Source organism: Aquarana catesbeiana, linkage group LG09 (assembly GCF_042186555.1).
Source record: "Aquarana catesbeiana isolate 2022-GZ linkage group LG09, ASM4218655v1, whole genome shotgun sequence".
In the NCBI taxonomy this organism is placed as follows: Eukaryota; Metazoa; Chordata; class Amphibia; order Anura; family Ranidae; genus Aquarana; species Aquarana catesbeiana.
Genome location: NC_133332.1, coordinates 58,536,764 through 58,563,254, shown reverse-complemented (window position 1 = coordinate 58,563,254; position 26,491 = coordinate 58,536,764). Strand labels below are relative to the sequence as shown.

The window sequence follows — 26,491 nt, the reverse complement described above, 5'->3', positions numbered from 1 at the left end:
AAACATTTACACACTACTACTATCACTTCATAGGCAATAATGTATATTATCTTGACATATACTGATTCTTCTTTTATCAATGCATTTCTTAGACATAATTCACTTCTTCAGGAGCCATCAGTATTGTCTATTGTATGCACTAATAAAAAAATACATATTAATTATTGTATTTCTTTTTTAGTGATTACAATAGTCAATATTAATGGCTCCTTTTGTTGTGGATTATGTCCAAGAAAGAAATAGTATATGTTATCGCCCATGAAGTGATTTCCTACTATTTTAATTCAATTTTTTTGCAGGAGTGTGTAAATGTTTTGTGTTTTGTCTATTATGGATTATATAAAGTAAAGTTCATATTGTAAATGTTGTGTCTCCAAAGTCCCATCTTAGGCTATTTTATCTTCAATATATTGACACATTTTGGGATGTGGCACCATTTTTGCAGTAATTTAAGAGTAAGGTTTACAATTCCTTTAAGACTGCAATGCTTCTTTGAGCTGATAATGTAACAAGAAAACTTTGTTTCTTTCAGGACACCCATTGAACCCTTCAAAGAAATTTATGGAAGCTTCTTCCAATATCCTCTGTTCCATCTTGTTTGGAGATCGTTATGACTATACAGACAAGAGATTCGAAAAACTTCTTTTTATCACAGAGGAAGTTTCCCGAATTACCAGCTCTCCCTGGGGTCAGGTAAACAGTCTTTAAAGTGGACCTTTCAGTAACTCTATATATCCAATGAATATATACCTAATATGACACAATACACATTTAGTGGGTGCTACCGCCGCATCTGTTCTTCCCACTCTCTCCAGTGGGGAACAGAAGCGGCCGTGCTGCAGTAAAGAAAGCGGCTGTGGGCTTCCTTCCTTCACTCGCTCCCCCCCCTCCCCTGTCAGCAGCGTGGGAGACAACATCAGACAGCGGGATCTACAGTATCTCACAAAAGTGAGTACACCCCTCACATTTTTGTAAATATTTTATTATATCTTTTCATGTGACAACACTGTACAGCTTGTATAACAGTGTAAATTTGCTGTGCCCTCAAATTAACTCAACACACAGCCATTAATATCTAAACAGCTGGCAACAAAAGTGAGTGAAAATGTCCAAATTGGGCCCAAAGTGTCAATATTTTGTGTGGCCACCATTATTTTTTCTAGCACTGCCTTAACCCTCTTGAGCATGGAGTTCATCAGAGCTTCACAGGTTGCCACTGGAGTCCTCTTCCACTCCTCCATGACGACATCACAGAGCTGGTGGATGTTAGAGATCTTGCGCTCCTCCACCTTCCAATTAAGGATTCTGCACAGATGCTCAATAGGGTTGGAGACATACTTGGCCAGTCCATCACCTTTACCCTCAGCTTCTTTAACAAGGCAGTGGTCGTCTTGGAGGTGTGCTTGGGGTTATCATGTTAGAATACTGCCCTGCGGCCCAGTCTCCAAAAGGAGGGGATCATGCTCTGCTTCAGTATGTCACAGTACATGCTGGCATTCATGGTTCCTTCAATGAACTGTAGCTCTCCAGGGCTGACAGCACTCATGCAGCCCCAGACCATGAGACTCCCACCACCATGCTTGACTGTTGACAAGAAACACTTGTCTTTGTAGTCCTCACCTGGTTGCCTCCACACACGCTTGACACCATCTGAGTCAAAAAAGTTTATCTTGGTCTCATCAGACCACAGGACATGGTTCCAGTAATCCATGTCCTCAGTCTGCTTGTCTTCAGCAGTCTGTTTGCGGGCTTACTTGTGCATTATCTTTAGAAGAGTCTTCCTTCTGAGACGACAGCCATGCAGAGCAATTTGATGCAGTGTGCAGCGTATGGTCTGTGCACTGACAGGCTGACCCCCCACCCCTTCAACCTCTGCAGCAATGCTGGCAGCACTCATACGTCTATTTGCCAAAGAAAACCTCTGGATATGACGCTGAGCACGTGCACTCAACTTCTTTGGTCAACCATGGCGAGGCCTGTTCTGAGTGGAACCTGTCCTGTTAAACCGCTGTATGGTCTTGGCCACCATGCTCCAGCTCAGTTTCAGGATCTTGGCAATCTTCTTATAGCCTAGGCCATCTTCATGTAGAGCAACAATTCTTTTTTTCAGATGCTCAGAGAGTTCTTTGCCATGAGGTGCCATGTTGAACTTCCCTTGACCAGAATGACAGAGTGAGAGCGATAACACCAAATTTAACACACCTGCTCCCCATTCACACCTGAGATCTTGTAACACTAACGAGTCACATGACATCGGGGAGGGAATTTGGCTAATTGGGCCCAATCTAGACATTTTCACTTAAGGGTGTACTCACTTTTGTTGCCAGTGATTTGCACATTAATGGCTCTGTGTTAAGTTATTTTGAGGGGACAGCAAATTTACACTGTTATACAAGCTGTACACTCACTACTTTACATTTTAGCAAAGTGTAATTTCTTCAGTGTTGTCACGTGAAAAGAAGAAAATATTTTGAAGAAATTGGAGGGGTGTACTCACTTTTGTGAGATACTGTATATAATCCCTGCTCACTACAGCTCGATTCCTCTTGGCTCTCCATTGGCTGCAGAAAGGGACCAATGGGCAGCCAGGACTAGTGTACCATGGGACATGTAGTGCTGAAGACCAGCGGCTGCATTTCTAAGCCTTGGGGAGAAAACTTCAGCACCCAGCATGTCTAGGGAAGGGCAGTAACCCAGAAGGTGAGACCACGAAGCGTCCGGGCAGAAAGAGAGGGTCACACTTCTTCCCAGGACTGCAGAGAGAGAGCTATCCTGACAACAGAAAGAGAGACCGGAGCACTGTGCTGTGACCTGCGAGCCAGAGAAAAAAGACACAGCCCCACAGGGCCAGTTGCTGGAGTTGTCACAGGCGACCAAATGTGAGAGAACATCTGTTCCCTGGAACCGTTGTTGCTGTATAGTCTGGATTTATGAGAGGCCTTTGTGGCCACTATCTGATGCTGTCACTATCTACTGCTACCATCAGAGACCAAATCGCTAGAATTTACATCGACAGTCACAGTTACTTAATTACTGCCTGTTGGCTTTTAGACTGCCTTAAAGCGCGCCAGCGATAGGAACTCCAGGACTCCAGTTGAAGAGTCAGGACCAAAGACTGCCCCCAATGCTGTGTACCCACGGGCAGACTTTTCGACTGGACTGGTCCGACGGGACGAATCCGTCGGACAATCCAACCATGTGTGGGCTTCATCGGACCTGCAGCGGACTTTTTCGGTGGAAAATCAGATGGACTTTAGATTTGGAACATGTTTCAAATCCTTCAGACGGACTCGAGTCCGGACGAAAAATCTGCTCGTCTGTATGCTAGTCCGATGGATGAAAACCGACGCTAGGGCAGCTATTGGCTACTGGATATCAACTTTCTTATTTTAGTCCAGTCATACGTCATCACGTACGAATCCATTGGACTTTGGTGTGATCGTGTGTAGGCAAGTCCGTTCCATTCGAAAGTCCGTCGGAAGTTCGTCGGAAGTCCGTGAAAAGTCAGTCGGAAGTCCGTCGGAAAGACCGTCGGACCTTTGATGCCGAAAAGTCCGCCCGTGTGTACATGGCATTACTTTTACTTCTTTTTAAGCCCCTCCTTGTTTACTTACTTTGAAGAAGAACCTCACTTTGAGCCCCGTTCTTTAGGGTGCACTCTAACATAGTATAGTTCAATACATACAATATGTCATACTGTTATTAAGGTTCATGCACATTTTCCTCTGCTAATTTGCTTATTAAAGTGGGAGTAAACACCCATGCCTGAATTTTTTTTAACCGTGCACCGTTTAGGACATATTTACTGTAGATGCAGCCGGTGATGTTACTGACACATGCACTCTGAAGGAACTGCAAACTCATGCCATTCCTTCAGAGTCCTGTGCTGTAAACCCTCCCACATAACTTTACTGTATTGTAATCCTCATAAAAAAAACTAATGATTGCTGGTGGCAAATGTCTCCTTACCTGTTTAGTTTTGCTGTAATCCGTCCTGTTAGGTTTACTGACGTTACCGGCGCATGCGCTTCTCTTCCCCTCATTCACGGCACGCTCTGTGTGTGGTCCACCTATTGACAGGGTGCCATGAATGGAATTTCCTCTCCCAGCGGCACAGCGCTGACTGCCCTCTCCTTGCGAAACTGCAGAGTTTCTCCTGCACCCTGGAACTCTAAATGTGACCGCGTGACGTCACATGGGGAGTAAACCTACTGCATCCGAGAGCGCGATCAGGAGAGGAGAGCTGTAGCAGGACTGACAGGCATGCATATACCCAGAATGGGTAAATATAAAAGCACAAAAACAATTACATAGTTACATAGTAGGTGAGGTTGAAAAAAGACATAAGTCCATCAAGTCCAACCTATGTGTGTGATTATGTGTCAGTATTACATTACATATCCCTGTATGTTGCAGTCGTTCAGGTGCTTATCTAATAGTTTCTTGAAACTTTTGATGCTGAGACCAGCGCCTGTGGAAGGGAATTCCACATCCTTGCCGCTCTTACAGTAAAGAACCCTCTACGTAGTTTATGGTTAAACCTCCTCTCTTCTAATTTTAATGAGTGGCCACGTGTCGTGTTAAACTCCCTACTGCGAAAAAGTTTTATCCCTATTGTGTGGTCAACCAGTACGGTATTTGTATATTGAAATCATATCCCCTCTCCAGTGTCTCTTCTCCAGAGAGAATAAGTTCAGTGCTCGCAACCTTTCCTCATAACTAAGATCCTCCAGACCCTTTATTAGCTTTGTTGCCCTTCTTTGTACTCGCTCCATTTTCAGTACATCCTTCCTGAGGACTGGAGCCCAGAACTGGACCAGAGTCTTGTAGAGCAGGAGAATTATCATTTTATCTCTGGAATTAATGCCCTTTTTAATGCATGCCAATATTCTGTTTGCTTTGTTAGCAGCAGCTTGGCATTGCATGCCATTGCTGAGCCTATCATCTACTAGGACCCCCAGGTCCTTTTTCATCCTAGATTCCCCCAGAGGTTCTCCCCCCAGTGTATAGATTGCATTCATATTTTTGCCACCCAAATGCATTATTTTACATTTTTCTACATTGAACCTCATTTGCCTTGTAGTTGCCCATTCCATTCATTTGTTCAGATCTTTTTGCAAGGTTTCCACACCCTCCGGAGAAGTTATTGCCCTGCTTAGCTTAATATTGTCTGCAAATACAGAGATTGAACTGTTTACCCCATCCTCCAGGTCGTTTAAAACAATGTAACATGCCGGGTATGAGTGGCGGTGCAGTAATATCAGATCGCGCATGCGCGAGATTATGGCGAGAAACATGAAAGAGAGGAAATTATATTCTACACAGACTCAAGATGACAGTACCAAAGATGGCCCCGCCTTATCCCGGAAGACAACATTTTTAAAAGTTTGAAAATAAAGTAAGTAATAGGCTATTCTGTCTTGATTAGACCATGTAATGCTTGCTAAAGGGTGATTAGATTGAAATAGATGAAAAGCACCATAGAGACTGTAGAGTTTACTTCCTTTTTAACTCCAGTTAAAGCTGAAGGACTGATTATCCCTTATTTAGGCATACTCCTCATTCTTATGTTATTGCAGACTGTCTCCCTTTTGAGTAATATCAATTCATTAACTTGTTTCTCACTATACTGGTGTGTGTGTGCGTATTTACTATAGTAACCTAAAGCCAGGCGTGGGGTATTTCTACAACTGTGTATGTACCTAGGGTTGTGGAGGTTTCTCAATTTAATCCAGATGTGCCAGAGGGGTGGAGGCTGTTCTTTGTGTTAGGGCACAGAACAGAGAACCCAAATATATTCAGTGACTCCTTAGGGGGTGGTGCTACATACATAAATAGTAGAATTTTAAAAAGTTTCAACTTTTTTATTATTATTATACAGGATTTATATAGCGCCAACAGTTTGCACAGTGCTTAACAAAATGAAGGCAAACATTACAGTTACATTACAATTTGGTACAAGAGGAATCCGAGGGCCCTGCTCGATAGAGCTTACAATCTAAGAGACAATACAATACAATACAAAAGGTAATAGCTATGGGGGATGAGCTGATAGAGGAATTAAAACAGTGTATTAGTTAGAAGCAGGATAAGCTTCTTAAGAAAAAAGGGTTTTCAGGATTTTTTCAATAATAAGCAGACATTCATCTCCAGCAAGCGCCTAGGTTCAGATGATGTTATTAGTCAGCTGCAGGCAGGTGTTAGCATTTCCTGCTTAAAATGTAACATTATAACGTTGTACAGTATAAGCCAAAAGAAAAGCTGCACAATGATGACTTCAGTCAAAACTTTGACTTCAATATCTGTTTAATTTTTTCAAAAATTCCAAAAAAGATAAAAAAAAAGGAAAACAAATACAATCTGCCTAAATTCATAACAAGAGCAGAGATATATATAGTACTTCTTAACTCAAATATTATACAACAAACCACGATAAGATATATAATACACCTACGGTATATACTCGAGTATAAGCCACGTTTTTCAGCCCATTTTATAGGATGAAAACCCCCCCTCGGCAAATACTCGAGTGAGGGTCTTGAGTGAGGGTGCCCATCTGCAGCTGTACCTTTGATTACTAAAACAGCGGGTGTCTCCTGCTGTGTTATGCAGCTGTCTATTGTAACAAAGCCCCGCCTCCTCCTCGTCCGTGATAGAGGAACACTGATACAATGCTGGGAAACTGTATCAGTGTTCCGTCTATCATGGACGAGGAGGAGGCGGGGCTTTGTTACAATGGACGGCAAAACAGACTGCATAACACAGCAGGAGACACCCCCTGTTTTAGTAATCAAAGGTATGGCTGCAGATGGGCACAATGAGGTTGCAAATGGGCACAGTGAGGCTGCAAATGAGCACAGTGAGGCTGCAAATGGGCACAGTGAGGCTGCAAATGAGCACAGTGAGGCTGCAAATGGGCACAGTGAGGCTGCAAATGGGCACAGTGAGGCTGCAAACGAGCACAGTGAGGCTGCAGATGGGCATTGTTTACCCAGTAGCTGCTGCATTTTCCCACCCTAGGCTTATACTCGTGTCAACACGTTTTCCCAGTTTTTGTGGTAAAATTAGGCGCCTCGGCTTATACATGGGTCAGCCTATACTGGAGTATATACGGTATATTCTGTGAGAACCTTTCAAAGTTATGAGAAAATTAAAATGCGGATGGGGAGGAAAAATGGGTGGGGGGAGCGTGGGGAAGAGGAAGGGCAGGGGATCTTACACAAGTTTAATAAGCAAAATAGAAACATTTTCACTATTAAGGCTCTGTTCACACCTAGGCATTTTGTTTTATGACAGAAAGTCGTGCAATTTTTGCTGTGATTTTGTGCAGGTCAAAAGGTCACCAATGAAAAAAGCAGAAAACATCTGTAATCTTCCAAAAAAGAAGCTCCTGTACTTTTTTGAGCTTCAGGCATTTTGCTTCAGATGACAAAACGCTCAAATGTGAACAGGGGCTATTGAAATGAATGGGATTTGTCTTGTTGGGCGTTTTTAGAGCTGAGCCTTACAGCAGAAAAACACCCAAAAATGCCTAGGTGTGAACAGAGCCTTACTGGTTTTAAACATGATGATACTTGCGCTCAAGCGTCAGTAAGCTTAACAAAGTGGTGAGTCTTTAAATGTTATCCAGGTCAACCACACCCCTTTAAACTTCTCAGTAGTATCATTATTTTCAGATAACAATTCCTCCATACGCATGATACCATTGAGAGTCTCAATCCACTTTGGAATTTGGAATTTGGAAGATTTCCAATATCTACAGTAGGTATCAATTGTCTAACTGCTGAGATAAAAAAAAAAAAACACAGGAAGAGCAAGGTCCAATATCCTTAAAATGGATCAATAGAGCAGCTTTAGGATATAAGTCTAGGCTCACATTGATGCGTTTTTCAGGCGCATTTTGTAGTGAATTTTGCATTTTTTAAACCAGCATTTTTGCATGCAGTTCCCATGCATTTACTCCCCCCCCCAAAAAAAAAAAAACAGGCCCTTCAGGTCTAGTATAGATTCAGAGGGGACCCCCCCACACACCAAAAGTAAAAAAAAATGGTGTGGGGTCACCCCCACAGTCGATACCAGACCCTTAACCAAGCATGCCGCCTGGTAGGTCAGGAAAGGGGGGAGACAAATGAGCGCCTCCCCCGAACCATATCAGGCCGCATGCACAACCCCAACTATTGTCATCAAAGAGATACTGCTAGTAGCTACTAGCAGTATGTCTCTCCCCATATGTGCTCCTGCAGTTTGGCTTGTGATGTGTTACCACACACCTTAGAGTGTTTATACACAACCGCAGAAGTGTATGCTATCAATGGACATTAGTCTATGGACACCCTATTTAGCACTGAAGAGCGATCCACTATATATGGTCGATTTATCTGTGATGTTATCTGTGTGTCACTGATGTGCTTCTCAGATATTACCTAGAGGTTCTATTTCCGCCCTTGCTGATTATACATATAAAAACCTCTACAAATATATTTTTTCCATTATGGGAAAGTTAAGCTGGCTGGGTTTAATCCTACATAACAGTGTCGGAGAAATTATATATAAGCTCCCGAAGACACGGTTCCCTGCGAAACATGTCGAGCTTCATGCAATTCATACTTTGTAAAATCTTTGTAGCCAGTCACAAAATGAGAGGCCACAGTAGGGGGCTGATCTGTATCAGACAATTGACACCACAACCAAGAACTGCACGGATGTACATAATTGCGCCATCTCTGAGATGGCATGTCACGAGGGCCATGTACCTGAGATGAGACTGAAGTAGTGGGGAGGCACCTCGGGTCCTTGAAGCCTCTGGAGATGGAGACAGAGACTTGGTGCGGAACACCATGCAAGCCTTAGTCCGAGATCCGAGCCGAGATCAAGTCCAGTTTTGGCAACGAAGTATAAAAGGGTTAATCAGAAGAAGAATGGTCAATCTGGCAGCTGAGTACAAAAGGGGCAAATAAGTAGAATGGTCAAGGTACAAATCCGAGGTCAATGGCAAGCAACAATCAAGTGTACTCAAATAGGTTCCCAGGTCACAACAAGTTCAGACAGTTCACACAATAGCACAGGAACAAAGGGAGGCTGAAGATAATCCAGCAATTTGGCAGTGCCTGGGCTGGGCTTATATAGCGAAGTTTGAGGTGACTTCCTGTGCGCCTCCTGGGCATTTTCCTGCCTTTTTCCATCAGGTTGAGGTGATTTCCTGTGCGCCTCCTGGGCATTTTCCTGCCTTTTTCCATCAGGTTGAGGTCATTTCCTGTGCGCCTCCTGGGCATTTTCCTGCCTTTTTGCATCAGGTCTTCTGCGCAGGTGCAGGTTGACGCACTGAGGTGTCTTTGGCGCATGCTCAGTTGGCACGGATTTCCTCTTGCGTCAACGCGCCATTGGTGCATGCGTAGTAAGCCCTGGACTCCTACATGGCACCTCACTCCATGTGATGCCCTTAAAAAAGATTATGCCTTCCTTCTAATTCTGTGTAAAACTAACAATAAATGCTGGGGTCATTGAAGGTGAAAGTTGTTGTAAACCCTCCACTTTCACTTTAGCTTATTAAAATCTCCAGTGATAAGGCTGCAGATCGCTGCCTGTGAAAATTTTACTTACTATTACAGTTCCTTCAGAATCCGTTCTGTAATCTGTAATGACGTCACTGGCGCATGCGCTGTCCGTAGCATCTTTAACGGCACGCTATGTGTGTCTTTTCACTGTCCTTAGCATGCCGGGTTATTTAGTTCCACTGAGAATGGCACAGAAAAAAAAAGCCCTCCTCCTCTCCTTTCCGGTTCTCCCCTTGTGACTGTATAAGACGTCACACAGGGGGAGTGAACCAGAGCAGCCCACAGACGTTCATACGAGCAAGCAGCTGTTATAATACAGGGAGCAATACAAGCCATTGTGAAAAACGTTTGCAAATGTAAGTAAACTATTTTATATTAGTACTAAAATTATGTTAATTATGCTTTTCACTGTATATAATACCTCTATGGAAGTGATTTGCAGCTACGAACGGATTAGCACGGTTGCCGTAGTAACAGCGAACAAGATAGAGGCTTGGTTTACACGCGAGATTTAGACAGGGGAAGAAAGGAAGGGAGGAAGTGACACAAGAGCCAGCAAACAATAGTTAAGATGGCGTGGGCAATTCCCAGAAGAAGAAATATTTTATAAAACCAGAAAAAAGGTATTTTAAATGCTTGTTTTTGTGACATTTTAATGTACAGAAAAAAAAAGTAAGAAGGGTCCAGGGTTTACTTCCTCTTGAAATCCTTTTAGTTTTTTGATTGATTTTTGATTTTTGATTTGATTGATTAATTGTAATAATTTCTGTAACCTCTGATTCACAAATATTTACAGAGGCCACTAAACCATTTATATAATTTTCTTCTCAAATATTGCTTACAGTAGATTCTACTATAGGCATACACATGCACACTTTAGGCCCCATTCACACTTGTGTTGAGCGTCTTTGGTAATTTTTTAGGCTTTTAATATCTTTTATAAAGGAGTTTTTGCTCACATTTCAGGCTGGAGTTTTTTTTTTTTCTTTTGGCCAACAGAGAGCTAGGTAATAGCTTAAAAAGTGCACGAAAAATGTTATGTATTTTTCAGGTGCTCCCATTGAAGACTATTCGAAGCAAAACACACAACTCAAAACAGAAAGAAGCTCATGTACTTTTTTCAAGCAACAATATCAAACATCAAGCGATGCTGCTTGCAGATGTGCACGGGAATCACTGGATATAATGGAAATTCATTGTGTCCAGTGTTGAGCAATAAAATGCTTTAAATCATGATTCAAATTCTTCGCCAGCTTTAGCAGAATACAAACACTGGAAAATGCCAACCAGTCTCTCTGACTGTGTTTTCCAGCTCTCCTGGATACTTGGCTCTCTAGCCTTTAGTCGTAGTGCTCTGCTGCATGGTCTACCTCTGGCCTGTGTAATGGGGTTCTCCTGACACCCTGATAGGAGCCAACCTGACTCCTAGATGGAGACCCTTTGTCACTTGGCTTCTAGGTGGACACCTCTGACCCCTCAGTGAGACCCTCTAGCTTGTGGCTTTGGGCTGAGGGCCTCCTGAGTGAAGCCTTCTGTCTCCTACACTGGGGAGCATTATCCAAACTGGAAGCTCTGGGCTATCCTCAGACCTGAGCATATAATGACCCTGCACAGCTCAATACTCAGCTAGGTCGCAGGCTTCTAGCAAAAACCAGACACAGGATTGAATGTTCCAATCAAAAACGAAAAAATCTGGAGAAAGCCAAATACACAGCTTTCTCTGCCCAGAAACACTAGTCTGGAACATCGAATTTACTCTAAATGCAAATCCTGCGTCACATTTTCCTATACAGTATTCTCACAATGAGAGGGCCTCTCACAGTAGGTATTTGATTTTGAAAAGAAAATACAATGACCAGAAGAAAATCAATTCAATATAAGAACACGGCCTGATAAGAATTGAGGTCAGGCTCCCTGCCCTGTCGGATCATTGTGCTACCCAAAAATACACTGCACACTACAAGCTAGCCGCATGAAAGGGGTTGTGGACCATTAATTAAAACTTTTTTTATGCTCATGCAGGTTCAGAGCATTTTCCCAACACTGATGAGCTACGTTCCTGGACCTCACCACAAGGCAGTCTCACTTTCAAAAGAAATGGTTGAATTTGTTGCTGAAATAGTGAAATCCTGCCAGCAGACTTTGCATCTCAGCAAGCCAAGACATTTTGTAGACTGCTTCCTGATCAAGATGGAAAAGGTATTGCATATGTACACTAATCTAATTTAATAATCAGATTATTATTTCAAAGACACAATGGAGCCGATTTACTAAAACTGGAGAGTGCAAAATCTAATGCAGCTGTGCATGGTAACCAATCAGCTTCTAACTTCAGCTTGTTCAATTAAGCGTTGACAAAAAAAATCTGGAAGCTGATTGGTTTCTATGCAAAACTACACCTAATTTTTCACTCTCCAGTTTAGTAAATCAACCCCAATACATCTCAGTATAAAGTGAAGCAAACTACACCCAGCCCTGCAGAGTATACTTAATCTATATACTTCAGACCTCATACCCAATGGGATAGCTTGATGTCTACCATTGAAACAAACCATTCAGGGCACAGTGGCAGTGTCTTCTGATAACCCCGACCAAGCACTCACTAATTCACCATCCCTCACTGCTTGACGTGTTCAGAACGGTTAAATTTGTATAGTTTCGGAAAGATTTGTTATGTTATTAATTTTGTTTCATTACGGAATTCGTTTAGTTTGGTTTCGGAATTTGTTTCGTTTGGTTTAGTTTTCGTTAAATTTAATTTCATTTTAGTTAAAATTTGTTTAATTTATTAATTTTCTAACGCATTACAACTTTTCGGAACAATTCGGGGATCCCCCCTCCCGCAGACCCTGATAACCACAGCCCAGGGTTGTCAGGAAGAGGCCCTTGTCTCCATCAACATAGTGACAAGGCGCTTTGGGTAGGGGCCCCAAAGCACCCAGCCCCCAATGTTGAGGACATGTGGCCTTATTTGGTTCAGGCCCCTTTGACACAGGTGCCTCCGTCTTGCGTATTCCACTTGCTCAGCGGGGAATCGCTCCTCTGAGCAGGCGGGTGACAGGTCCTGTCCGCTCCACTGTGCAGAGTGCCTGTCCGTTTTCATCCGATCCACCAGACGGATGGAAAATAGGACCACCATCTGTCTGGATTTTGCAGGCAGTATTGGATTGTGGCGGGTGTCAGCGGACATGTGTCCGCTGACATCTGCCGCTCCATAGGGGAGACTGGAGGGTCCGATCAGGTCTGCCTGAAAAACTGACAGGCGGACCTGATCGGAAAGCCTGTGTGAAAGGACCCGAACTGTCACTTTTTCAGCCCTTTCCTATGTTGTCTGTTTTTGTGTTGTCAATGGATTCATTACTGATTCCTTAAAACTCTGGTGACTCTTCCCTAGAAGAGATTGATTAGCCCTTGACTGAATTTGCCCTCCAATGGTCTAAAGTGTCACTATTGTCTCCATAGGAGAAGGATGACCCCAATACGGAATTTAATATGAAAAATCTCCTGTATACAATCCACAACCTATTTATTGCAGCAACGGAGTCTTTGAAAACCACTCTTGGGCATGCACTGCTTATCCTCTTAAAGTATCCCGAAGTAGAAGGTAAGTAAGTGAAAGGATAGAAAAGTTGCAAACACATCACAAACAGTGATATCTCAGTTTTTCGCAGATGCTGGACCAGTGAAACATTTAACAGTTTCTTACATCTATTGCTTATTCTTTTTTTTTTTCAATTAATTACAATTTTTATTGATTTATTTAGATACACAGCACTCTGCAATGCAAAATTTGATCAGTATCAAATGTCAAATATATACTTCATAGAGAAACTTCAAGAAACTGTAAGCAGCCTACAACATCAAGCATTTTGTAGCCAGTATACCTCATAAAGAAAGCAAAAGGCAGAGAAGTAAGAGGAAAGATGATGTCTAGGGATACGGTACTTTAGGGATAACGTTACTTATTATTCAGTGGAGAACAACATTATAGGATATATCCAATAAACAAGCCATTTCTCTGCTTAATAAAGGTAAAATTGTGGGGGAACTAACATAGGTCATACCCATGTCAGTTGTACACCTTAAAGTATAACTAAAGGCAAAACTTTTATTTTTTAGTTTTGGGGAAATCTTTCAATGGGGACAGGGATTTCCTCTCACTTCCTGTTTGGCTATGGGACAGGAAGTGAAGGGAAATCTCCACAATAGGACACAGATGGCGAAAAAAAAAATCTGACAGCTATTATAACCTTCTCTTATGCTATCCAAGGAAAAAAGGGGGAATATTAGGGACTTTCTGGAAGCCATGCTCTGGTAAGATCCAGTATTTCCATCCCTAGGGACTTTAGATGATATCATGGCCTGGTGAGGTCATGGATATCCATCCTATTTATATTAAAAGGAAAAAAGTATAAATACATATACAGAGGATGTGGGACTTTGTGTGAAGCATATGGCAGCAAAAGGGTAATTGGGTGAATAAGGAATTTTATTAAACATATATTGTACATACATATTACCAGGTAGCATAGATAAATAACATACATAAGGTAATGGGACCAGTGAGCACAGTTCATGGTACATAAACTGGTGACAACAAAAGTATGCAAAAAACAAGGTAATAACCATAAATTGATACTAAAATGGTAATTTCATATAGTAGAAATATTTAAAATTCCCAGATTCACCACGACATATGAGTGTATAGCAATGTTTTGAAAGGATATGACCTGCAGGACCTATGGCCTCACTGAGCCTTTGGGGGTACTAAATATATAATAACTTGAATTTCTTGATAAAACAGGTAGATAAACGGCAATCAGTAGCTCTACGTGTTTTGTGGCTACGGCCACTCGTCAGGAGCAGGCACGTGTGGTTTCTATGAAAAATATTAAGATAAAAAAGCAATAGAAATTGTGAATAGTAAAGACAAGGTTAGGGGTAGAATACAGAACCACCATAACCAGGGCTTACTTACTAAGATTGGGCATGTTGAAGGTGCAATGGCAAGGCCCTGCAAGCAGTCCGGAAAACAACTCCACACTGGGAGCTGAGGTGGGCAGCCCCGCGGGTCTGGGAGGGGCGGTACTCACGGCAGGCACGGCAACCGAGGGCATTCTAGGAGTGAGGGGACAATAGTGAGCAAGAGGGGTAAGGGGGACAACGGGGGGGGAGGAAAAGGAGGGGGGAGGAAAAAACAGTGGGGAAAGAAAGAAAGTGGAAAGCAAGAGAAGGAGAAGGGGAAGGGGGAGAAAGGGTAAGGGAAAGGGGAAAAGAGGGGTGGGGGGATTGAAAAGCGAGGAAGAGAAGGGAGAAGAGGGAGCAAGGCAGGGATGGGGGGGGGGGGGGAAGGGGGAAGATAGGGGGGGAAGGAGTGGAGTAAGGACGTGGGGACGGGGAAGGAAATGAATGATAAGGGGGGGTGATCAGTGAAAGTGGAAGAGAACTGTTGAGTGAAAGCAAGTGAGACCAAAATTTGTGATGGTGATAAAACAATTGAGTGAATAATGCCAATTACCTTGTGTTATGAGGAACCCAGTGAGAGGACCAGGAGGAGCAACACAGAACCAATGCGTGTGGTGGATGGTGTGAAGAAGGCCTCCAGTGCCATAGCCACCGGCACGTAGCAAGCTTTCCCATAGCCCATGAGTATGGTAAAGATAACCTACACGAGATGGCGTCAGGACGGCGCCTCGCGCGCAGCATCAGATGCATGACACCGACACTCATTGACGACACATCCGCCCTCCCGGGCCATGAACATGGTGGGGGAGGGGGGATGTCCGCAAGGCGCGTCGCAGCCCCCAGAATAGGAGAGGAAAACGACCGCAAGATGGCCCGGCACACTCTCCTTCAACAGTACCACAACCATACTGATTGAACAATATGGACTGTAAAAGGTATAGATCTCTAAAGGAATAGCAAATTAATATAATTACAAGGTTAAACAATTAAGCCAGGGGAGACTAAACATAGGTCATTCATGGCAGAAGGACTAGTATATCTAAACTGGTAGAGCTGACTCAGATGCTTCCATCCCTATTCATATTATTAAGGAAAATATCTTCCCCCTTTCCCCTCCCCCCCCATCCCTGCCTCTTCTCCCTTCTCTTCCTCGCTTTTCAATCCCCCCTCCCCTTTTTTCCCCTTTCCCTTATCCTTTCTCCCCCTTCCCCTTTTCTTATCTTGTCTTCCACTTTCTTTCTTTCCCCACTGTTTTTTCCTCCCCCCTCCCCCCCCCCCCCCCGTTGTCCCCCTTACCCCTCTTGCTCACTATTGTCCCCTCACTCCTAGAATGCCCTCGGTTGCCGTGCCTGCCGTGAGTACCGCCCCTCCCAGACCCGCGGGGCTGCCCACCTCAGCTCCTGGTGTGGAGTTGTTTTCCGGACTGCTTGCAGGGCCTTGCCATTGCACCTTCAACATGCCCAATCTTAGTAAGTAAGCCCTGGTTATGGTGGTTCTGTATTCTACCCCTAACCTTGTCTTTACTATTCACAATTTCTATTGCTTTTTTATCTTAATATTTTTCATAGAAACCACACGTGCCTGCTCCTGACCAGTGGCCGTAGCCACGAAACGCGTAGAGCTACTGATTGCCTTTTATCTACCTGTTTTATCAAGAATTTTAAGTTATGATATATTTCGTATCCCCACAGGCTCAGTGAGGCCATAGGTCCTGCAGGTCATATCCTTTCAAAACATTGCTATACACTCATATGTCGTGGTGAACATGAGAATTTTAAATATTTCTACTATATGAAATTACCATTTTAGTATCTATGGTTATTACCTTGTTTTTTGCATACTTTTTTTGTCACCAGTTTATGTACCATGGACTGTGCTCATTGGTCCCATTACCTTATGTATGTTATTTATCTATGCTACCTGGTAATATGTATGTACAATATATGTTTAATAAAATTCCTTTTTATTCACCCAATTACCCTTTTGCTGCCATATGCTTCACACAAAGTCCCACATCCTCTGTATATGTATATATACTTTTTCCTTATGCTATCCAAAATGAAAAAAAAAGTTTTGTGACAAAGTAAACAGAAAAAAAGGGAAGACCAAAAAAGGATGAAAAATAAAAAAAATAAAAAAGTGTATAAGGATAAGTATCACACTCTGCTCCCTCTTGACCACTGAACACCTACTAAGAAGAAAATCAATACATAGTATTAGAGTCTATTTAGGGCAGTAATGTCGAACCTTTTTGAGCCCGAGTGCCCAAACTGCAACACAAAACCAACTTATTTTTTTCAAAGTGCCAACACTGCAATTAGTGACATCCACAGATAATGGCCACAAGGGCCTCTCACCAATCCCTGGCCATAGCAACAACACTTACTCCGAAAACTACACTGACAGCCCACGCTCGCTTGCACATGTAAGGGTTTCCCTGGATTTGCGTGGTATATATAATTAAAATGTTATAAACCATTCTAGGAGGGACCTGCCAGCACTGTCCTCACGAAGGGAGTAAATTCAGAGAACTGTGGGGAGGGAGTAATAGATTGTTCATAATTATGTATCTATGCTACACTCGATGTGGTAAATGAAATCCATCTCTAAGTGTATCACAAGATAGCAGTTTCCTTGTCCTGGCGTCAACCAGGTGGCTAAATTGAAATAATTTCTCCGACATCCAGGGATGGCACATTGGAGAAGTCAGACTATCTGGCACTTTGGGATTGAAGAGGAAGGCTGTTTTTAAAGAAACTGGCGACATAAGAATATGTCTATGTTTCAGTGTCCTTCACAGACCACAGAGAATTTACATTCTCTGTGGTCTGTGGAAGACACTGAAGAAGATTGGAGGAGTCAACAATTGCATCAGCATTCCATAACAAATTATTGGAGTGAAAGGGTGTGAGCCAGAGCTTTTCTATTTTCATCCAGCAATTATATGTAAATAAGGCAATAGCTCGTAGTTGAGTCGCTTGATAGTATTTCAACAAGTTTAGAAGCACTAGGCAACCATTGTTCTGATATTCTGTGCCTTTTGTAATCCCAAACAAAACTAAAATGTCTGTTTGGAGTTTCTTAAGATGGGTAGGGGGAATAGGTATGGGTAACATTCCAAAAAGGTAGAGGATCTTGGGGAGGATGTTCATTTTGATAGAAGTGATACGGCCTAAAAAGGAGATTGGATGATGTTTCCAATGAGCGTGGGTTGCATATATGGATTTATATAAACGTGGAATGTTTTCTCTATATAGTGCCTCAAATGACCTTCACTCCTAAATATTTTATTGATGCGGACAGCTCCAAGGCTTAAGGAAGGTTAGGGAGAGTTACCCGTTTTTGGGTTAAAGTAGGAGAACATCATTCCTGAATAATGAAGCTCATTCACACACATGTAACAGATGATGCAAGTCTGCAAAGGAGGGTCTCACACCACTTGTATCATCCACAAGAAACTTTATTGTAGACTGCACAGACAGAATATTGTTCTGCCATTGTGTTCTATCTGAGCAGTCTCCAATAAATTTTCTTGAGGATAATACCAACTATCCTTTTCAACTGGCATAGAATAGTATTATTCTCATAATAAAAATAAGCAGATGTCCAGAACACCCCCCCTCTTTATCAGATGTCAAGACCCCCCTCACCCACTATCAGACGTCAAGAGTCACCCACCCTCCCTTACATCACAGTGCACCCCATATACTTCGTGCTGCTGTTGGGAAGAAGCTAGAGGTGGAGCTGCAGGAGAGGTGCGAGGGCCACATGAAATGGCCCAGAGGGCCTCGTGTTTGACATGTATTATAAGGATCTCTGTGTTAAGTTCCTGAGTCTCCACATCTGCTGTGGCCATTATGAGGTTCCCACTCTGCCTGCTGGATGCTTTAACATTTTAGAAGAAGAACTATAGGCAAAAAATGTTTTTTTTTTCACTTTGGATCAAATGGGGGAAGGTCATAATACCTGTCAGTTTATTTTTTGCCATCTGTGTGTGATTGGGGTGATTTCCCTTCACTTCCTGTCCCATAGCCAAAACAGGAAGTAAAAGGAAATCCCTGGAATTTAAGGGAATCCCCAGACATGTGTGGTATTGCACTGCACTATCCTCTCTGTGGCTTTGGGTGTGATGCTGGTTTGTACTGACTCAGTTCCCTTTAGGTCGTTTCTTGAATCCAGAAAGCTGCTGCACTAGCCTCTCTGCTGTGTAGGCTGTTCCTGGCTTGGTGTCCAAAGCTAAGCCTAGCTGAGACTGGACTGAGTAAAGACGTGAAGCTTCCCACCTCTCTCTCACTCTTTCTTCTGCCTTAGGAACAGAGCCCCCAAAACAGGGGTCTCCTCCAGAAAACTGGACCCCAGACTCTCTGCTCTTAGACTGCCAGGCTTCTGAGTATTTATGGGTTGTTTCCCCAACTTCTGGGCCCTGCCCCCCCAGGTATTGGTGGAAACTCCATAAAAATTCAGGCTGCAGCCTTGTCCCTCCACTAACTATGTTCTGGAAATATCCAGAGAGTTCCAGAAGACATGGGGAGGTAACAAAGCCACAACCTTTGAAGCACTGCACAGCCACCTACACCAGCAACAGTGAGGGTGCTACACTTGCATTGGTTTTACACAGAGCATACCCGATCCTCCTCAGGTCCTCCACCACAGCTCCTGGCCCCTCTCCCTGGCGAGTGCCCCATAGCTATAGGGCACTCACGTGGGCTCGTTTTGGAGCCCCACTTTGTGTGTCCATTCACAAACAAAACGTGGCTCAGCTCCACCCTCCCCTCACTGGCTGTGATTGACAGAAGCAAGAGCCAATGGCTCCCACTGCTGTCTCTGAGCCAATGAGGAGAAAGAGAACCACTGCTCTCATGCCCATCACTGGATCAAGATCAGGCTCAGGTAATTATAAGGGGGGCTGGGGAGTGAGCAGACCATGGCAAGTTTTTTACCTTAATGCATAGAATGCAAACCTTCTAGCTTTACAACCACTATAATAATAATAATAATAATAATAATAATAAAATAAATATATTTCTGTTCTTTTTCCTTTTTTATTTTATGTGCATTTTTTCTACCAGATAAACTTCATGAAGAAATTGATCGGGTGATTGGACGAGACAGAATAGTAAACATGAGCGACAGGTTTGAAATGCCATACACACAAGCTGTAATCCATGAGGTGCAGAGATTTTGTGACATTGTTCCTTTCAATGTGCCACATATGGTGACAAAAGACACAATGTTTAGAGGATATTATATCCCCAAGGTAGGTAACATTAAAACATATTAAAGTGGTACTAAAAGCAAAATACTTCTGATTGCAGCTCACCCTCAGCCCCTCCCCCCTCCCTATACTTACCTGAGCCTGATATCGATCCAGCTCTGTGCACAACAGCAGAAGCTCTCTTAGCTCCCTCCCTCCTTGTTGGCTCAGATACAGCAGCAAGATTGGCTCTTGCTGCTGTCAATCACAGCCACTGAGGAGGGAGCAGGCCACGATCTGTGTAACCTTTTACAAGTATATATACAAACAAATAGGGTATAGAGTACCCAAACTGGGCCCTTTATTTGATTTACCCTTTGATTGACTTTTTTAATATACTTTCTTCAGGGCACAGATGTCTACACTTTGCTCTGCACTGTCCACCGTGAAACCATGCATTTTGCTACTCCATACAAGTTCAATCCCAGCCACTTCCTGGATGAAAACGGGCAATTCAAAAAAAATGATGCCTTCATGGCTTTCTCCGTAGGTGGGTCAACTTATCAATAACAAGATATTGTGATTAATTATCATATGGTGTGTAAGTAACCATGTTCAAAACAGTCTGATATTAGTCAAGTATTGCTACTAATTTGATGACTTGCAATAATCAGCCCGATTCCAATATCTCACCAGAGTGCCACAAATCATCAAATGTTTTATTTAGAGAGATTGTCAAGCCGCTTTTGAGACTTGGTTGGCCAACATGCTGATAAATCAGGCTGCCAAAGGTGCTTCCTAAAAGAACTGTTTGCTAACTAAATTGAAAAAATATATACACTATTATATTATTAAGACTGGGAAGCCATTAAAGTTCATGTGTGTGTAAAGACAGGTGTCCCAATACTTTTGGTAATATAATGCATACATATATATGCCCACAATCTGAAGAAAGGTATTCTGTTCATGGACAGAAATTGACTCATAGCTGATCAGTGATCACCATTCACATATCAAACACGTAGGATTACAAATCTTGTAGTAAAATAATCAGGTGTGGTCATGTACAGTATCCTACTATGGGATGGAAACTGAAATGAAATATCTTTTTAGGTAAGAGGAGCTGCCCTGGAGAAGGTTTGGCCCGGATGGAAATATTTATCTTTCTTACCACCATCTTGCAAAACTTCACATTGACTTCTAAGACGGAATTCTCTGAAACTGATGTGGCTCCTAAGTTGAAAGGGTTCTTAAATACCCCCATAAAGTATGAGCTGTCATTCATTCCTCGCTAGATCTACTGGACTCTTCCACCAGATAAAGAAGCTCAGTCACTGACATAAACATCTGTATTAAATGATAATAAAATGTTTTTTTAAAATTCTCTAGATAGGGAGCATTTCGATCATGTAACTGCCGTGAATGGCTGTCACGGCGGTTACATGATCGGAACGCTCCCGATCACAATCCCCGCCTCCTGGCATCCTAAATTCCTTAAAAGGCTGGGAGGCACCAGCGCCAAGAGCAGTGGTGTATCATCCATGTGTGTGGGGTGTTCACTGCACATGGGCCCCCAAAGGGGGGGGGGACACTGTGACCCACTCTGCACATATGGATGATTGTCCCTTGACATCCAGGGATGATTGGTGTGGCGGGGGGACAGTTCCAAGCACCGATCTCTCTGCATTGCTTTTCAGACAGCAGCTTCTCCTCTCCCCCTGTGGCTGTCAGCTAAAATACCATACAGGCAGATCAGTGCTAGCAACTGTCCCCCCCGCCCCACCGATCATCCCCCCAATGTCCGCCCTGTCATCATCCTCCTCTGCCCCCGTGTTCTCTGGACCCCTGTGTCCTCCTCCTCTGCCCTGCTGTGTGCTCCTCCTTCACCCCCACCTCGTCTCCCCCGCAGCCGGCTTCCCTCCTCTCCTCTCCCGCCGGATTCTGTGGGGGATGTCAGAATGGTGAGCGGAGAAAAACATATTTACTGACCCCTTCCTTCTCTGAATTGGACACAGTGAGTGATCGTTCCTGTGCCCTGCAATAACTGAGCAGAGTAAACTGTGTGTTACTCTGCTTCAGTTTATGAATGAACAGGAGCCGCTGTTTCCTGTCCATTTCCTGTCTATTCATCTTCAATGCTGAGGCTGCAGAGAAAGGGAATGGGGAATCTGTGTCCTCAGGCCCTTTCCCTGTCTCAAAGGGAGATGTCAGGGGTCTGTTTAGACCCCTGATATCTCACCAAAGCCCACCAACAGGGCTGATAATACATAATTGTGACTTGGAATTATTAATCCCAGCTATACTGGGCCACAACTAGGGTGGAATCTGTGAGTTGCAAAGACCCAGCAAGTGTCCGGGGCTGTAAATGCAGCATCCTTAGAGTCGCCTGGTCTGCTTCCATGTGTGAGTTTTAATGTTAGTATGGCTACCTCAGCAAGAAGCTGGAAGGCTGAAAAAAACAGCCGATCAATTTAACTTAGCATGCCTGATTGGTTTACCTGCCAAAGTAAAAACAAACTTCTGGCCCTTCAAATGGAACCAAAAACCCTCTATATCTCGACTATTAATAAAAAAAATACTCTTTTTATAGCTCACAGGCTTTGCTAAAACATGGAGCTCTGCTTCTTGAGCTGATTACAGAGTATCCTTCTGAGTGATAAACTGCATACTCAGTATGGGTATTGCCATCCGTATAAAACCAGGATCAAATCTACAAAAAATTAAATATCTGGGTCTTCAGGGAGTGGATCCTGCACTGGGCTCACAGCAGCTGATTTCATGAATTTTAACACATGTGTTTTTTCTCTGTCTATAGCTTCCTCCAATAGAGGCAATAAGGTGCCTGGATTCAAATGTATGCATTTTTCATTGTTAGATTTGTACATAAACAAACAAAACAAATTCATTTTTTGTTCCAAATTAATAATAACTACTGCAGTAGGGAACGGTTATTTGGAAAGATGCGGAGTGCATCTTTTGTGTCTGTTTCCTACTGTAGTAGTTATTATAAATTTTGAAGCCACTAATCAATATAAAGATAGGAGTTGCCTATCTATAAAATTCCAAGTCAGTTGCATAGTTGGTAAGGTTGAAAAAAGACACATCAAGTCCATCAAGTCAAACCTGTGTGTGCGTTTTTATGTCAATATTACCTTGTATATCTCTGTATGTTGTGGTCATTTAGGTGCCTATCTAATAGTATTTTAAAATTATCAATATCTATGCTCCCTGCTGAAACCACTGCTTGTGGAAGAGAATTCCACATTCGCTCTTACCATAAAGAACCCTCTACGCAGTTTCTGGTTAAATCGTTTTTCTTCTAATTCTAGTGAATGGCCGCGAGTCTTTTTAAATGTCCTTTCACGGAAAAGTTTTATCCCTATTGTGGGGTCACCAGTACAGTATTTGTATATTGAAATCATATTCCCTCTCAAGCGTCTCTTCTCCAGAGAGAATAAGTTCAGTGCTTGTAATCTTTCCTCATAACTAAGGTCCTCCAGTCCCTTTATTAGCTTTGTTGCCCTTCTCTGTACTCTCTCCATTTCCAGCACATCTTTCCTGAGGACTGGAGCCCAGAACTGGACAGCATACTCCAGGTACGGCAGACCAGAGTCTTGTAGAGTGGGAGAATTATCTTTTTATCTCTGGAGTTAATCCCCTTTTTAATGCATGCCAATATTCTATTATTATTATTATTATTATACAGGATTTATATAGCGCCAACAGTTTACGTAGCGCTTTACAACTTGAGGGTAGATAGTACAAATACAATACACTTTAATACAGTAGGAATCAGAGGGCCCTGCTCCTTAGAGCTTACAATCTAAGAGGGAAGGTCAAGAGATACAAGAGGTAATAACTGTGGGTGATGTGCTGATTGAGAAGATAAATGCACAGTTGTTAGATGGGGGCCAGAGCTTCTCTGAAGAGATGAGTTTTCAGGGATCGTCTAAAAGTGGATAAAGTATGAGAAAATCGGACGGATTGGGGTAGAGCATTCCAGATGATGGGAGAGGCTCTGGAGAAGTCCTGAAGGCGAGCATGGGATGAGGTGACAAGGGAGTTTGAGAGCAGGAGGTCTTGGGAGGAGTGAAGAGAACGATTAGGTTGGTATTTTGTGACTAGTTTAGAGATGTAGCTGGGGGCCAGGTTGTGGATGGCTTGGTAAGTTATAGTTAGTATCTTGAATTTAATTCGGTGACTGAGTGGCAGCCAATGGAGGGATTGGCAGAGGGGTGTAGCAGACGCTGAGCGGTTTGTGAGGTTGATGAGCCTGGCAGTAGCGTTCATGATGGACTGAAGTGGGGATAGCCTATTTAGAGGTAAACCAATGAGGAGGGAGTTGCAGTAGTCGAGGTGGGAGATGACCAGGGAGTGGATTAGAAGCTTTGTGGTGACATTGGTTAGGAAGGGGCGTATCTTGGAGATGTTGCGGAGATTGAGGCGGCAAGTTTTGGATAGTGATAGAATGTGGGGTCGAAAGGTTAGTTCAGAGTCCAGGATTACACTTAGGACCTTGGCGTGGGGAGATGGGTTGATAGTTGAGTCGTTGATATTGACAGAGAAATCAGGGGAAGTGGCACCTGAAGGAGGAAATATCATTAGCTCGGTTTTGGATAGGTTGCGTTTGAGGCAGTGGTGTGACATTCAGGCTGATATGTCTGCTAGTAAGTTGGTAATGTGTGAGGAGACAGATGGAGAGAGCTGGGGGGTGGAGAGATAGAATTGGGTGTCATCAGCGTAGAGATGATATTTAAAGCCGTGGGAGGCAATCAACTGACCCAAGGAGGTGGTGTAGATTGAGAAAAGGAGAGGTCCAAGAACAGAACCTTGGGGGACCCCAATGGAAAAAGGAAGAGGAGAGGAGGAAGTAGAGTTGTAAGTGACACTGAAGGAGCGGTGGGATAGGTAGGATGAGAACCAGCAAAAAATACAGTCATGGAGACCAAAGGAGTGGAGTTTTTTGAGGAGAAGGGGGTGGTCCACTGTGTCAAAGGCAGCAGAGAGATCCAGGAGAAGTAGTACAGAATAGTGTCCACTGGTTTTAGCCATTAGTAGGTTATTTGAGAGTTTAAGGAGAGCAGTTTCCGTGGAGTGTTGAGGGCGAAAACCAGACTGAAGGGGATCAAGAAGTTTATTCATGGTCAGATGGTCGCTTAGTCAGTTGTAGACCAGTCTTTCAAGAAGTTTGGAGGAGAAAGAGAGTAAGGAGATGGGACATAAGTTGTTGAGATTGGTGGGGTCCAGTGAGGGCTTTTTAAGTATGTAGGTGACTAGCGCATGTTTTAGAGAGTTTGGGAAGATGCCACAAGAGAAGGAGAGGTTGAAAATGTGAGTTAGAGAGTGTAGAATCGAGTCAGAGGGTGAGCGTAGCATTTGCGAGGGAGCAGGATCCAGGGGGCAGGTGGTTAGATGAGTGTTAGATAAAAGTTTAGCAACCTCAGTAATAGTATCAGGGTTGAATGAGGGAAGTAATGATTGTATCTGTGGACATGGGGTGTTGCATGGGAGAGGTTTTTGCGCATTGGTGATCTCCTCATGAATTGTATCAATCTTAGTTTTGAAGTGATTGGCAATCTCCTGGGCAGTGAGTGAGTTGGTGGGTGGAGGCAGTGGAGGACAGAGTAGAGTGTTGAAGGTAGAGAAGAGTTGACGTGGACTGGATGAGAAGGTGTTAATGAGTGTGATAAAGTAGGTCTGTTTGGCAGTGTGAAGGCAGGAAAAGTATTTTAGGAGGGCAGATTTATATTGTGTGAAGTCTTCCTGGATCTTAGTCTTATGCCACAGGCGCTCAAGAGCGCGGCTACGTTTTCTGAGACTTCTGGTGTCATCTGTTTGCCAGGGTTGTAGCAGTCGGGGCCTAATTCTGCGTGTAGTGAGGGGGGCAAGCTTGTCTAGGGAGGAAGACAGTGAGCTGTTTTAGATGAAAGTGGCTAGGTTGGGGCAGGACAGAGGTGAGATTTTGTCATAGAGGTGATCAGTAGCAGAGAAGAGAAGGGTTGAGGTGGCGAAGGTTTCTACGTGTAACTGTTAGGCGGTTGGAGGGAGAGGAGGTGGAAGACAGGGAGAGAGCAAAACTAATAAGGTGGTGATCAGAGTGTGGGAGTGGATTGTTGGAAAGGTTGCACAGAGTGTACAGATAGGAGAAGACAAGGTCAAGAGTGTTGCCGTTGGAGTGGGTAGGAGCCTGTATCCATTGCTTCAGGTCAATCGATGAGGTTAGACTGAGAAGTTTAGAAGTAATAGTAGTGTTAGTGTTAACAGGGATGTTGAAGTCCCCGAGAATAATTGTGGGGATTTCAGAAGAGAGAAAGTAGGGTAGCCAGGCAGAGAAGTCATTAAGGAAGGCTGATACTGGTCCAGGGGGCCGGTAGATGACAGCAATTCTTAGAGAAATGGGAGAGAATAGACAAATGCAATGTGCCTCAAAAGAGGAGAGTGTCAGAGAGGGAGGTGGGTGAAGTACCTGATAGATGCTGCATGGGGCTAGAAGGATTCCCACTCCACCTCCCTTCCGTCCACTTGGTCTGGGGGGAGTGAGTCCAGAGAAGGCCCCCATGGGAGAGGGAGGCAAGAGAAGTAGTATCCGATTCATGAAGCCAAGTTTCAGTAATGGCAAGTAGGTTAACCACTTGAGCCCCGGACCATTATGCTGCCTAAGGACCAGAGGTCTTTTTCCAATTTGGCACTGCGTCGCTTTAACTTTTAATTGCGCGGTCATGCAATGCTGTACCCAAATGAAATTTGCGTCCTTTTCTTCCCACAAATAGAGCTTTCT

The 26,491-nt window shown here is 43.4% G+C and overlaps 1 protein-coding gene across 1 annotated transcript in view; it reads left to right on the top strand.

The window, feature by feature from the left end:
* LOC141107687 (cytochrome P450 2G1-like) overlaps positions 1–25,710 on the top strand; it is a 76,098-nt gene extending 50,388 nt beyond the window's left edge. Inside the window, exons 4-9 of the mRNA XM_073598591.1 lie at positions 533–693; positions 11,577–11,753; positions 13,017–13,158; positions 19,589–19,776; positions 20,122–20,263; positions 20,827–25,710. Of these exons, the coding sequence (XP_073454692.1) occupies positions 533–693; positions 11,577–11,753; positions 13,017–13,158; positions 19,589–19,776; positions 20,122–20,263; positions 20,827–21,008 (992 nt within the window). The 3' untranslated portion in view covers positions 21,009–25,710. The remainder of the gene's footprint in view (positions 1–532; positions 694–11,576; positions 11,754–13,016; positions 13,159–19,588; positions 19,777–20,121; positions 20,264–20,826) is intronic.
* The last annotated feature ends 781 nt before the right edge of the window (positions 25,711–26,491 follow it).